The sequence below is a fragment of the Thermothielavioides terrestris genome, chromosome 2 (genome assembly GCF_000226115.1).
Source record: "Thermothielavioides terrestris NRRL 8126 chromosome 2, complete sequence".
Lineage (NCBI taxonomy): Eukaryota > Fungi > Ascomycota > Sordariomycetes > Sordariales > Chaetomiaceae > Thermothielavioides > Thermothielavioides terrestris.
Window position 1 is genome coordinate 7,878,226 of NC_016458.1, and position 14,176 is coordinate 7,892,401.

At 60.6% G+C, this 14,176-nt stretch overlaps 3 protein-coding genes across 3 annotated transcripts; 2 read left to right on the forward strand and 1 right to left on the reverse strand.

Moving 5' to 3' along the window:
- Positions 1-79: 79 nt before the first annotated feature.
- THITE_2115717 (uncharacterized protein) lies at positions 80-4,922 on the forward strand. Its single transcript, XM_003653308.1, has 5 exons — positions 80-146; positions 206-1,797; positions 1,887-2,392; positions 2,450-2,769; positions 2,825-4,922. Exons 2-5 carry the CDS (start codon positions 352-354, stop codon positions 4,702-4,704), a joined length of 4,152 nt encoding a protein of 1,383 aa, XP_003653356.1. The 5' UTR covers positions 80-146; positions 206-351; the 3' UTR covers positions 4,705-4,922.
- A 582-nt stretch (positions 4,923-5,504) lies between these two features.
- On the forward strand, positions 5,505-9,745 carry THITE_2115721 (uncharacterized protein). Its single transcript, XM_003653309.1, has 4 exons — positions 5,505-6,198; positions 6,262-6,798; positions 6,867-8,929; positions 9,071-9,745. The coding sequence occupies exons 1-4, from the start codon at positions 5,701-5,703 to the stop codon at positions 9,318-9,320; spliced, it is 3,348 nt and encodes a 1,115-aa protein (XP_003653357.1). The 5' UTR covers positions 5,505-5,700; the 3' UTR covers positions 9,321-9,745.
- Positions 9,746-10,450: 705 nt separating this feature from the next.
- Positions 10,451-13,592, reverse strand: THITE_2115726 (uncharacterized protein). Its single transcript, XM_003653310.1, has 7 exons — positions 13,386-13,592; positions 13,275-13,308; positions 13,109-13,170; positions 12,962-12,993; positions 11,429-12,890; positions 10,940-11,245; positions 10,451-10,868 (listed from the first exon to the last, which is right to left on the reverse strand). The coding sequence occupies exons 2-7, from the start codon at positions 13,285-13,287 to the stop codon at positions 10,521-10,523; spliced, it is 2,223 nt and encodes a 740-aa protein (XP_003653358.1). The 5' UTR covers positions 13,288-13,308; positions 13,386-13,592; the 3' UTR covers positions 10,451-10,520.
- Positions 13,593-14,176: the final 584 nt, after the last annotated feature.

Genomic DNA, 14,176 nt, shown 5'->3' on the forward strand with positions numbered 1-14,176 from the left:
AACGGACAGGAAGGCGCTGCGATGAGGTGAAGTGGTCGGGAACTGCCAGTTTACTACTGCGTCAGTTGCCTGTGCGCCCACGCATTTGAACGGCTGTGAGCGAGTCTCGTGCTCGCGCAGCCCCGTTGGGTACACCTGCCATCCCCGTAAGTAGAGAGCAGAACGGGACCTGAAAGCCTGCTCTATTCATCTCACTTTGCGTCAGGACAGTTGCCTCGCTGCCGGGGACTCTCCCTCCCCGGAGCTACCTTTGAGACACTTCGCCGAACGGCTGCACCAGCACCAACTTCCACACTTGAGGTACCGTACTATCCTGGCAGGGCGTAATCCGAAACGCTCCCTTCCATCATCATGGCCTTCCACACCAATGTGTTCCGGAATGGGGAATGGGTGACCGAAACGGTCAACCTGCACGCCGTCTTGAAGGCACACAAGCCAGCCCCAAAGGCTGCGGCTAGGATAGATGCTGTGAAGCCTCCACGCTGCGGCCTGCTCACAACCACCGTCATGGAGAGTGCCCGCCCAAATCTGCTCTTGCCGGTCCGGATCCGGTCTCCCGACCACAATGACATTGCCTTCGTGGGAGTACGTTCATCAAATCTGCCCCCGTTGTTGTCGCGCGCTCGCCTTCTACAGGCATTCCCTGACTCCGAAGCCCATCAGGACCATTTTGTTCAGATCTCCGAGCTCCGGAAAGATGGGCGCATCGAGGAGATTGTGCGGAAAAATGACTTTGGATGCCGCATTCGCAACGCCTGCGTGGTCGGCTCCTTCGTCGTCCCGGATCTCAACGACGAGCGGAGCGCCGATCCTTTCTCGCCCTCTATCGTGAAGACCGAACACGATGCGCCGAGCCAATACGGCAGCGCGAGAGTGAGGCCGTTTTCCTCGGGCGCGAGCCTTCCACCTCAGTTACTGGCGGTTGTTCTAGAGACCGGAGCCACTGTGTTCTTGTTTGTCCGCCACGGCCCCGACGGTAGGCCCGAGTTCGTGGCCTCGCGCTGTCAGTATCCGAGACGTCCAGACCCATACTTGGGCTTCCACATGGCCGTCGACCCGAGCTCTCGCTACATGGCACTGGCGGGCCCTGCCAACTCCTTCATCGTCTACGAGCTGGCCTCTCATGGCCAGCTCAGCGAGGCGTACGGCCGCGGCGAACCGCTGCGTCCGGTCAGGTCCTTCCGCCTCCGCGGCATACAGGGCGTGATACACAAGCTGACATTCCTGCATCCTCGACTCGGGGACGACCGCCACATCATCCTTCTGCTCGTCATCGTCCGGCATGGCAAATCGAGGACGGTGATATACGATTGGGAACTCGGAGAGGACCTCAAGACCGTCTTCGCCGAAGAAAAACAGGGCCATAGATTGCCTGTTGAGCACCAAATGCCGCTGATAATCATTCCCCTAACGGTTCAGTCCGCCTTCGTCTCCATATCGGAGCATCAGATCGCCGTCTGCACCGAGTGCCTGCATGGGCCGCCGAAGTTCGAGAGCATCGACGTGAAAGCGCCGCCCCCGACAGCCAATCATCGCGGCTGTCACCAGCCGCTATGGACGGCTTGGGCAAGGCCTTTTCGGCTACAGACCTACAGTAAGAGCCGCGACTGCGTCTATCTCGCCCGCGAGGACGGCGTGGTCGTGTTCCTAGAAGCTGAGCAGGACAACGCGCTCGCCCGCAGCACCGTCATGGACACATTCCCCTGCGGCATATCGACGGCGTTCGCCTGTCTGTTCGATGACAGCACCGATGTCCTGGTCCTCGGCAGCGATTCGGGACCGGGAGGGCATTGGAAGGTGCGTAGTTCCAGCCGAGGGCCTCGCCCTCGGCCCTCACCTGAACCCAAACTCGAACCCGAACTGACCACCCCTGCTGTCCCTCGCAGATTCCTCCCCGGAAGCCCATTGAGCTGCTCGGCGTCTTGCCGAGTTGGTCCCCGGTTGTCGACATGACAACCACCGATGAGTTCTCCACGTGGCATCCGGAAGTCCACCAAGACAAGGCCATGGTTCCGTGGCAGCAAGCCAAGATGCGGAAACCGGACCGTGTCTTTGCGACGTGCGAGACCGGCTGCAAGGGTGCCATCACCGAGTACCGCTGCGGCCTGAAGGCGCACATCGGCCTCGACCTCGATTACGGGGCCAGCGTGAAACAGGCCTGGCTTCTCCCTGGCCTCTACCCTGCCCAGCCTGATGGTTACCTGCTGGTCCTTTCCATGCCCGACTCTTCGGCGGCGCTGAACTTGGCCGGCGACTTTTCCAGCGCCGACCCGCCCGCTCCGGACACGATACCGTTCGATCTATCATCGACCACGCTGGCCTTGGCGCGTTCCGGTCAGTCGGCGGTGCAAATCACTACGCAGAAGATAGTATTGTCAACGCCGCATCAAAGGTGAGTACGGATGGCGACGCATAACCCTGACTAGACCTGACGCTCACTGGGAAACAGCGCTCAGTTCGCCTTCGAGGCTTTGCCGGGGCTCGCGAATGCGTCCGTCTCTGATGCTTGCACGCTCGATGACTGCATTGCTATTTCGGCGCACACGGACGCTCAATTCCAAATCCACGTCTTTAAGGCTGACTTCGATAACTTCACTCTTGCGCTCGTCCAAGCGGTCGATGTGGACGGTGAGGTCACTTGTCTGGCTCTCGGCACCAACTACACCCTCCTGGCCGGCATCAGGAGGGGGTCTGAGATCTTCCTGGCCAGCGCTTCGCTGCAGCACGCCTCCGGTGGCCTCGGCCTTGAGATGGTCAACTTGACCGAGTGTGAGCTCCGGCTGACCATTCCCGCGTCGGTTGTCCCAGTGCTGACGTTACGCAGACGTGACAGAAAAGGACGAGAGCCTCGGCCTGGACCTGGGCGCAGTCTCGGCACTTGAAGGAGTCGCCAGCATTGTATCAGTCGGGGATGTCGTCTTCCTAGGTACAAGAAGCGGGGAAGTGATGACAGTGACGCAATCTGCCGGCTCGCTTTCCATCGATTGCGAGAAGTTCGGAAGGACAACGGCCAACGTCAGCGCCGGCCATCGTGCTGGCGCGCCTGGCCCTAGCATTTTGGTTTCTTGCGACGACAGTCTCATCTCCGTGAGCCTGGATCACCGGAGCAGCCACGGTGGCAGCAGCTCCGTCCACCGCACGACGAAATTGAGGGTCTGGCCGGTGGACGCCAGCAAGCTCGAGACTCCCGCGCCGCCTGTGCACTACGCCGCAGCTGTGGATATGCCAGCCGACGACGGCATCACCCCGATCCTCATTGTCTCCGGCTCGAGGTTGTTGCTCGCAGAGATGAACCATGCGCCCGGCCCGGCGCACCGGATCATTCCCGTTAACGGCACGCCCAACAGGGTCATCTACTGCCAGTTCACGCAGTGTCTGGTTGCTGCGGTGAACTGGTACGGCGGGCCGGGCCTGGCGTTCATCAACCCGGACACCGGGGACTACATTGGCCGGCCCATGGACAAGAACGGAGAGCCGCAAAGCAACATTGCTGGCTTGGGGAAGGCTGGCGATCGGATCTTGGGTCTGGCGGAATGGAACTACAGGCGCGACGGTAATGTCTGGAACTTCATCCTCGTCAGCACAAAAAGCGGCCGTCTCGTCCTCGTCTCGACGCAGAAGGTGAAGGCGGGGGAGGACGGTCCCACGTCGATTCGGTATTGGACCCAATTCTGGAAAGAGGTCAAGGGACCCATGTACGCGGTCTTTGGCTACGACCACGGCCTGGTCTACTGCTACGGCCAGACGATCCAGTGGGAGGTGCTCGACGTCCAGGAGAAGAAATTGAAGCCCATCATGTCCGTCCCGCTCGGCTCGCCCGCTACCGCCCTGCGGCTGTCGAGCGGCAAACTCGCCGTCCTGACGACCCGCGAGTCGCTAATCATTCTCGACTCCGTCCCAAAAAACGCCACCAACAACAACGACAACCCCCAGGACGATGACGATGACGATGACAACGAAGACGAAGCGCGCGTGGACAAGATCTGCCACATCGACCCCTGGCGGCGCAACGCGGTCGACTTCATCGAGATCGCCGGCCCGCAGCTCGACGACCCGCGCAGCGGGCTCTTCCTCGTGGCCGACCGCGAGGGCGGCGTCGCGGCGCTGTGGGTGCCGCGGCAGACGCCCGACAGGGAGTGCGAGGTGGTGGTCGAGGCGGAGCTGCCGTATTCGATCCGGCGGCTGCGCCGCGGGCGCACGCGGCCCGCCTGGGAGCAGCGCCGCGCACCCCACGCCGGCGCGCAGCCCCGCTACGGCCGCCTGCCGGCCACGGTGGACGACGCGGAGATCCTGGGCATCTCGCTGCACGGGTCGCTGCACCGGTTCACGCTGCTGAGCGTGGACGCCTGGCGGCTGCTGCGGTTCGTGCAGAACCTGGCGCTCGCGAGCGAGGCCGTGTGTCCGTTCGTGTCGCCCCAGGTGCTGCGCGAGCAGCGGGGGCGCGACGGCAGCCCGGAGCCGCGGCTGAGCTACGGCCTGGACATGCACGTCGATGGCGACATCCTACGGCGCTGTCTGGAGCGGCGGGCGCTGGAGGAGATGGTGACCAGGGAAGGACAGCTGGCCAGGTTCGTGGAGCTGTTGACAGCGCTGGACGGCGGGAAGCATGTCCAGGGCCTTCCTGCTGCCGGTGAGGGAAACTACGCGCCGTATTTCCAGCTGGCATATGACATCCTGGAGTACCATTTGCTGTCGCCGCTGTGAAGACGGGGCAGCGAAGGGAGGAGGGTCATCAGGGGGATAGCAATGCGGGTAACTCTTATGATCGGTCACTGCCAGCAAAGGGGGGAACTCTTGTCATGTTATTGACGTGAAAGAAACGGTGTAAAACACCCTGCTGGTTCTGCGTAATATTCCGTCTCTCATTTGCACTGCATGCCTGCGCCGAGCCTCATTGACAAACTGTCCAGGTGCTGTGATTGGTGAGCACAAAATGTGTAAATTCGGGCCTGTGCCGCCAAAACTGGGTGTCGCCGGTGCGTCACTCACAACCCCCACCTCCGCCTACCCAAAGAGCCCTGGAGATTTCTGCCCCTCCAGCGCAGCCCGAACAACCGGCCAAGCAGCCCTGGAGTGCACCCAGTTAACGTTCAGTCGTCCATATCCGGCCTCCTGGAGCAAGTGGTCTGCCAACACCGCCTCCAGATTATGTCTCGTCGAAGCTGGCTCAAGTGGCATCCCCGATTTGAAAAGTACCTAGTCCCTCGGCTCCTGACCTGAGAGACGTGACGTGGGACCTAGGTGCATTCACCACCCTTGTGCTCCTGCGACAAAGAAAAGAAACCCCTACGTCCAACCTCGAGGTAACTACAGCATCCATACCCTCGAGATATAAGTCGGCCGGTTCGTTATCGCCTTGGGCTGTCCCGCACTAAAACCACCTCTCCACAGGGACCCCACAAGCCCTATCGATTGCCCAGGCACCGCTGACCTCCGCCTACTTCCGTACAGCTTTTTTGCTCCGTACCGGGGCATCTTCGCCACGATCATCGAGCCATCCGGAGCTCCGGCCATTGTTCGCCGAGGGGAATATTATATCCACGCTCCTTCTCCTCCACATTGTGGGCCGGGCGCTGGATTTTGCACATTCTTTTGAGCGGACAAAAAAAAAGAAAGAGTGCGCGCACTGCACCACCCCGCCGGACATAAGGAAAAGACACAACCCGCGAAAACCGAAGCCACAGCACTACACCCCGCAAAATGGCGCCCAAGAAGAAGGGAGGCAAGAAGGGCGGCAACGATGACTGGGAGGCCGAGCTCGGCGAGAGCATCGCGCTGGCCAACGCCCCGCCCGCCGGCGCTGATACCCCCGCGGCCGCGGACGACGATGCGCCTGCCATGGGCGGCGGCGGCCTCATGAACTTGATGCGCAAGAACAAGGAAAAGCGCAAGAAGAAGGGGCTGAGCGAAGACTGGGTCGACGGCGAGACCGCCGCCGAGCAGCAGCAGCCGGCCGAGCCAACCGCGCTGCCGGACCTCGCGGCCAAGCAGCCCGAGGAGGCGAATCTGGAGGAGGAGTTTGCCCAGCTCGACAAGAAGGGCAAGGGCGGCAAGGGCAAGCAGCAGCAGAAGCCTCAGGCGGCTGCCGCAGCGGCGAAGGAGGACGAGGGGGAGGGCGTCGAGGTCGGGAGGGTGTTGACCAAGGCGGAGAAGGAGAGGCTCAAGAAGGAACGGGAGAAGCAACGGAAGAAGGAACAGGTAGGAAGCGGTTCTTGTGTGTAAAAGCGCCCCCAGCGGCAAAGCTAACGTTCTGCGTCACAGGCTGCCAAGAAGAAGGCTGCTGGCCCTGCCCAACAAGCCAAAGCCGAGCCCGCGAAGCCCGCCGCCGAGGAGGCCAAGCCCGAGACGCCTGCCGCCGCCCCTGCCGCCGCCCCTGCTGCCGCCCCTGCTGGCGGCAAGAAGAAGAAGCTCCCTGCCCACTTGCTCGCCATCCAGAAGCAACAGGAGGAGCTGCGGAGACGGCAGGAGGAAGAAGAGCGGTTGCGCGCAGAGGAGCAGGCCAGGATAGAGGAGGAAGAGCGCCGGGAAGCCGAGGAGCGCAAGCGAAAGGAGGAGGAGAAGGCCCGCAAGAAGCAGAAGGAGAAGGAGAAGATCGAGCAGCTCAAGCGCGAGGGCAAGTACCTCACCAAGGCCCAGAAGGAGGAGAAGGCCCGCAATGAGCGTAAGCTGCAGCAGATGATTGCTGCGGGCATCAAGATCGGCGGTCTTGCGGAAGGCGAGGCGGAGAAGGAGAAGGAAAAGGAGAAGGAGAAGGAGAGGAAGAAGGCGGATGTGAGGAAACGGGGCGGCCGGTCAAAGGTAAGTGGAAAACCGGTGGCTATAGGCACTCTATTGGAGCTTGAAAGGCTGACTCCTCTCTGTGGCAGATCGATGAAGAGAAGGCCCTGGCAGAGGCGGCGGAGCGCGCGAGGTTGCAGGCCGAGGCGGCCGCGAAGGAGGCCGAGGAGAAGGCTCGCCTCGAGCGGGAGAAGGCCGAGGCTGAGGCTGCCGCCGCCGCCGCCAAGGCTGCTGCTGAAGACAGCGTGGACGAGGACTGGGAGGCGCTTGTCGAGTCGGAGAAGGAGGACGTCAAGGAGAGCTGGGACGCCGAGACCGAGGACGAAGCCGAGAAGGAGGAGCCGAAGAAGCCAGAAGCCAACGGCAAGGCCCAGCAGGCCCAGCAGGCCCAGCAGGCCCAGCAGGCCCAGCGGGCCCAGCGGGCCTTACCCTCTCGGCCGAAGCCGAAGGAGGAGGAGTCAGAATCAGAGGAGGAGTCGGAGGAGGAGTCGGAGGAGGAGGATAAGGCCACTCAAGCCCGGATCGCCGAGGCGCAGCGGAAGAAGGAGGCGGCCGAGCGCCGCGAGAAGGCCCACCAGGCTGCGCTGGCGGCTCGGTCAAAGGACAACCTGCGCTCGCCGATTTGCTGTATTCTTGGGCACGTCGATACCGGCAAGACCAAACTGCTCGACAAGATCCGGCAGACCAACGTACAGGAAGGCGAAGCCGGCGGTATCACTCAGCAGATCGGCGCCACCTACTTCCCCGTCGAGGCCATCCGCCAGAAGACGGCCGTGGTAAACCGCGACGGCTCGTTCGAATTCAAGGTTCCCGGCCTCCTCATCATCGATACGCCCGGCCACGAGTCGTTCTCCAACCTGCGATCTCGCGGTTCGTCGCTCTGCAACATCGCCATCCTGGTCGTCGATATCATGCACGGCCTCGAACAGCAGACGCTCGAGTCCCTGAGGCTGCTGCGTGACCGCAAGACGCCGTTCATCGTGGCGCTCAACAAGATCGACCGTCTGTACGGCTGGAAGAAGATCGACAACAACGGCTTCCAGGAGAGCTTGGCGCTGCAGAACAAGGCGGTGCAGAACGAGTTCAGGAACCGGCTCGACAAGGTCAAGCTCGCCTTTGCCGAGCAGGGCTTCAACTCGGAGCTCTTCTACGAGAACAAGTCCATGGCCCGATACGTGTCGCTGGTGCCCACGTCGGCCCACACCGGCGAGGGTATCCCCGACATGCTGAAGCTGCTGGTCCAGCTCACGCAGGAGAGGATGGTCGGCTCGCTCATGTACCTCTCGGAGGTCCAGGCGACGGTGCTCGAAGTCAAGGCCATTGAGGGTTTCGGCATGACCATCGACGTCATCCTGTCCAACGGCATCCTCCGAGAAGGCGACCGCATCATCCTCTGCGGCGTGGACGGCGTCATCAAGACAAATATCCGAGCGCTGCTTACCCCCGCACCGCTCAGAGAACTCCGTCTCAAGTCGCAGTACGTGCACAACAAGGAGGTCAAGGCCGCCCTGGGTGTCAAGATCAGCGCCCCCGGTCTCGAGGGTGCCATCGCCGGCTCCCGCCTGCTCGTGGTCGGCCCGGACGATGACGAGTCGGATCTCGAGGACGAAGTCGAGTCCGATCTGGCCAGCCTGTTCAGCCGGGTCGAGAAGACAGGCCGCGGCGTCAGCGTGCAGGCGTCGACGCTCGGCTCGCTCGAGGCCCTGCTGGACTTCCTCAAGGAGTCCAAGATTCCCGTGGCCAACGTCGGCATCGGCCCGGTCTACAAGCGCGACGTCATGCAGTGCGGCATCATGCTGGAGAAGGCGCCCGACTTCGCCGTCATGCTCTGCTTCGACGTCAAGATCGACAAGGAGGCGCAGGCCTACGCCGACGAGCAGGGCATCAAGATCTTCACGGCCGACATCATCTACCACCTGTTCGACGCCTTCACGAAGCACATCCAGGAGCAGAACGAGAAGAAGAAGGAGGAGTCCAAGATGCTGGCCGTCTTCCCCTGCGTGCTCAACCCCGTGGCCGTCTTCAACAAAACCAACCCCATCGTCGTCGGCGTCGACGTCGTGGAGGGTTCCCTCCGCATCAACACGCCCATCGCCGCCGTCAAGACCAATCCGACGACGGGCGCCAAGGAGATCATCAACCTCGGTAGAGTGTATGTTTTCCCCTCCCTTTTTACTTCCCCTTCCCTTTTTTTTCCTTCCTCCCAAATCGAATCACGTCAACCCCTCCCTCCCTGGCAACCCCAGCCCAATCCAATCCAATAACTGACCAAAAAATTGCTCTGCCACCGTAGCGCCTCGATCGAGCGCGAGCACAAGCAGATACAGATGTGCAAGAAGGGCCAGCCGTCGGTGGCCATCAAGATCGAGGCGGCGGGCGGCCACCAGCCGGCCTACGGCCGCCAGCTCGAAGAGAAGGACACGCTCTACTCGCTCATCTCGCGCCCCAGCATCGACTGCCTCAAGCAGTTCTACCGCAACGACGTCACCAACGACGAGTGGGCCCTCATCATCAAGCTCAAGCCCGTGTTTGATATCCCTTAGGCTAGCTAGCTGGCACGCATGCACGCATGCACATATGCACGCAGGTTTGGTAGAGGAGAGAGGGGGGAGGTTGGGGCGGCGCTGGGTGGGTAGGTAGGTGAGTGAGTGAGTGAGTGATGGGGTTTGGGGGAGTCATGGGTGGTTCAGGTATGTAGCGGGAAGGTGTAGGTAGTGTAGGGATTTACGGCTTGCCAGTTCTAGCGGAATTGGGTGGGGGGAAGGGTGAGTAGGGGATCATCCACAACGCAGTGAATTAAAATGTCGGGTTACCGGTTTGTTGGTCAGTTGGTCGAGAGCCGCTTTGCTGTGATGCTTGTTGAACGTGACTCGGTCGGTGTTGTAGTGCCATCTCATGCGAGTTACTTATGCGCTCTGATTTAGTGATTTGCCATGTCTTGACTCGTCTTCGAGCGTTTGAGTTACTGTCGGTGGTGTTATTTGTGGGCGTCTTTGTCCGCTTGTTGACATTTGTTCGCTGCGAGGCATGTTAGATGTAGGTATATACATACACGATGTACGAAGGTCGTACCGTTCAGAACCTACCCTTGTATCATCCAGTGCAGTCTGTATGAAAGGGAATGCGAAAGAATCAGAAGAAGAAGCAAAAGCGAAGAGAAGAGTAGATGGTTCTGAAACAACGACCGACCAGTCTCATCATCTTGGCCGACAGCTCTTGCGTCAATCCCTCACCGGACTGATCCGTCTGCTGCTGCTGATGATGATTATGACGATGTTGATAGCTGGATGTCAACTAACGATCTCTACAAACCCACATCTCAGTCACAGCGAGCACCATGCCCTGACGCATGATGCCAACTTCATGTGTTATGACGAGTCCTCTCTTCTTGCATCCCTTTATTTCCCCTCTTTACCTCCCACGTCACGTCTTGTCCTGTATTGTCGGTGTCCTGTCTCCTACGCCTGTCATCTTCTTTGGAGAAAAAAAGAAATGAAAAGAAAGCAAGAAAAAGAAAAGAAAAGGACCGGATGTGGAAAAACCTCATGCAGAAACGTGGTGTGTCAGACGCCCAGTACATGCGTTCGCTTCGTATTCCTATGAGAACCTTCTATCAAAAGACCACCCTGTAAAGGGCTTTTTCCGCCCCACCCCATCGCACATAACGGAAGAAGAAGAATACCCAGGAGACTGCGAGAGAGAGAGAGAGAGAGAAATATCGAGGGAAAAAGGCGCGAACCCCCTTACGGGTCACCCGCCTCTTCGACCTCGGCCTTGGGCGCGGCATCGGCATCCGTCATCTCCTCGTCCTTGGACCCGCCGTTGGCGCCGTTGGCGCCGTTGGCCGCTTCTTGCGCGGCCTTCTCGGCCTCCTCGGCAGCCTTGCGCGCCTCCTCAGCCTTGCGCGCCTCCTCCTCGGCCGCCTTCTTGGCCGCCCGCTCCGCCTCCAGCTTGGCCTGTAGTGCCTGGCGCTCGGCCTCGACCTTTTCGAAGTGTCGCTGAACGACGGGGCCAGCCAGGGCGCGAATCTCGTCCATCTTGGCGATGTAGACGGCCTTGGTGGCATCGTCGCCCTCGTCGTAGAGCCAGTCCTGTTTGTTGCGGTTAGCTGTCTTGTGTTCCGGTGCCGTGGGAGTAAGTCAACCAGATAGGCGGAGCTTACCTCGGTGGCCGTGAGCTTCTCGCGAATCTTTTCTTTCTCCTCCTCGCTCGCGAACTCGGCGTACTGGTCGTCCAACTTGTTGCGGAGGTCGTAGATATACGTCTCGAGCTCGTTCTTCTTCTCTTCGGTGTCGGCCACCAGCTTGTCCTCCATGACCATTGCAGCTTCCCTCTCTGCGGCGGCGTTTCTAACGGAGGGCTCCAGCGACTGGGTGGCGCTGACGATGGGCAGCTCGCCCTTCCGGACCTGCTTCTTCACCTTTCGGGTCTTCGGCTTCTCTTCCTTGGGGGCGTCCGTGTCCATGGCCTTTTGCGACGACTCAGATGTTAGCTCGTATCTAGTATCATGCTCACCCGCCATCGCCTCGGACTCGCTGGACGCAGAAGACCCGGTCTTGCGACGTTTGCACACTCTTTGGGGCGCCTCTTCCGGCTTGCCAGCATCCACCTTCTGGGTGGTGGCGTCTCCAATTTGCATAAGAGTACTCACATCCGGATCCTTCTTGTCCCCGTTCTGCTTCTCATCCTCCTTGATCTCCTCCTCTACCTCCTGATCCTCGACGTAGTAGCCGCTCTCGACGTTCAGGACGCCGTGGATGTTGACGCGGGCCTTGAGCTTGCAGATCATGAAGTCCTCGGGCCCGCCGTCCGCCTTCACTCCCTTGACGGAGAAGCGGCCGATGAACGGGGAGACCTTGCCGGGCAGGGCCTCGGGCTCGGCGTACCTGGCCTCCAGGTCGAAGGGCTGCTTCCGGTAGAAGGTCAGAATCTTGGTCGAGGGCATCACATTGCCCTTGCCAAAGACGATGAGGCTGGTGTCCTCGTCGGGGATGTCGGCGTCCTTCTCCCAGGCGAACTCGATCGGGTAGCTGATGACGTCCTGGACGGCGAAGTCGCGGACCCTGAAAACAGGAGAGAGGATGGCGCAGCTGAAGGCGCAGCCGCGGGCGATGGCCTCGTCCTGGTTCAGGGTAAAGGAGAGCGTCTTGCCGAAGAAGGCCTGGATGCGGTCCTTGATGGCCGGGACACGGCTGCCGCCGCCAACGACCTCGACGATATCGATGTCCTCCTTGGCCAGCTTGGCCTCGGCGAGAGCCTGCTCCAGCGTGGCGTTGATGCGGTGGAGCAGGGGCTCGACCATGGCCTCGAATTCCTGGCGCGTGATCATAGCACGCACGTCGATGTCGTTCATAAGCGACTCGATGTTCAGGGGCGCCTGCTGGTTGGCTGACAGCACCTTCTTGAGCTTCTCGGCGGCGGCATAGACTCGGGTCAGCACCTTGGGGTTGCTGAAGATGTCGATCTTGTACTTGCCGTGGAACTCCTTGTGCAGGTGCTCCACGATGGCGCGGTCGAAGTCACGGCCGCCAAAGTGGCGATCGAAGGCGGTGCCCTTGACGGCCAGTTCGCCCTTCTTGAACTCGACAATGGAGCAGGTGTAGTCGCTGTAGCCGATGTCGACGAACGCGACGCGGCGCGGCTTCTCATCGGGCCCGGGCAGGTCCAGCTTGGTGATGCCGTAGCCGAGCGCGGCAGCGGTGGTGTCGTTGATGAGGCGGAGCAGCTTGAGGCCGGCAATCTCGGCGGCGTCGATGAGCGCGCGGCGTTGGGCATCGGTGAACCAGGGGGGCACGCTCATGACGAGGTCCGACACGGGCAGCTTGAGCTCGTTGGCCGTGGTCTGCTTGATCTTGCTCAGGAACATGGCGGTGAGCTGTGTGGCGGTGAACTGCTCCTTCTTGCCGAGGTACGAGACCTCGGCACCGACCTGGCCGTTGATGTCGACCAGGGGCGCCGAGATGTACTTCTGCTCAATCTCGACATCGGGGTCCTTGAAAGAGCGCCCGAGGAGGCGCTTGAGGCAGCCGACGGTATTCTTGAGGTTCGAAATCTCTTGCGTCTTTGCGGCCTCGCCGAGGTAGCGGCACTTAGGGCCGAAGCCAACGAGGGACCTGGATGGGGAGAGAAGGTTAGGTGCGGGCTGGTGGGCGGCGCGGGGCCGGGCGAAGGAATGCTAACTTACGGAGTTGCTCTGTTGGAGACTTCATTGGCGATCTGAGCGACAGCAGTGTCAGTGCGAGGTTTCCCTGATTACTTGCGCCTCGTGCTTATCTCTTGCGCAGCAGCAGGTGCCGTGGGGTCCTCCGGGTTCTTAGGGTTCTGGACTTACCACATCGACTCCCCGATTCCTCGCGACGGCGATGACGGTGTTGAGGGACCCGAAATCGACGCCTGCAACACAGACACACACACCAAGGTCAGCATTACTTCATATCCTTCCCGTCCTTGCTGGGGAGTGGCAGGTGGCGGGGCGGGCGGGGGACTCGCAAACGTACCGACGACACTCATGTTGGGCGGGAAGTGAGGGGCCTAGATCTAGCAGCAAGCCGAGTTCTCGTGTAAACAAAACCGTCCGTTCGATCCCCCCTCAGGGTTGGTGCGCTCACCAGTAGACTCGAGGTGCGACAATGTATGACGAGGTCGGGAGGGTCGTGGTCTGCGCAGATGCAACAATCTGGCAGTTGGGATATCGATTGCAGAAAATGGATTCTCAAAAGTCGACTTTCGCACGAAGCGGGCAGGGTTGGCTCGCAGGCAAGAGCAGAAAAAAATCGACCTTAGGTGCCCGACACCAGGAGCGGGCACTCTCAGAGGGGTGGGCTTCCCCTCCATGGGCCTTATGGGGCGCCTCTGCTGGCCCCGCACCAGGGCGTTCGGCGCCTAAGCCAAGAAACCTCAGAGAAGGCAGGAGAAGCTTCTCGATTGGCTACGAATTTGGTAGTTGGGAGAGACATCAGCGCGGCCAGGCTGCCACTGCCCAAGGCAGCTCTTTTTGCCTTTTTTTGTTCTTCCGAGAGTGGCACGGGCTTTCACTGAGTGTACCAGCCTTTGAGTTCAAAGCTAGGTTGCCTTGATCGTATTTTCTCTCGAGTTCGGAGCCAATTTTACATCAAAGCGGTCGTTAAGATACACTACGTCAAACACAGTAACCTTAGTCAGCACTGATAACGCAGCCGACGAGCTTATCGCTTCTCTACCCCAGCCGTAAATCTATCACCCCACCTCGACGGACAACACACCGCCAACCGCCCCGCCAAGTCGAGCCCCTCACACTCTCGGATGCTGCCATTCAGGTACTGAAGTACCGAACGTCACCTTGTTGCCACTATCATCGTCCTGCCATCTACGAAGTGCGAGTACAAAAAATCGGCCGCCAGGAACTGCGCGTTTGGCTACC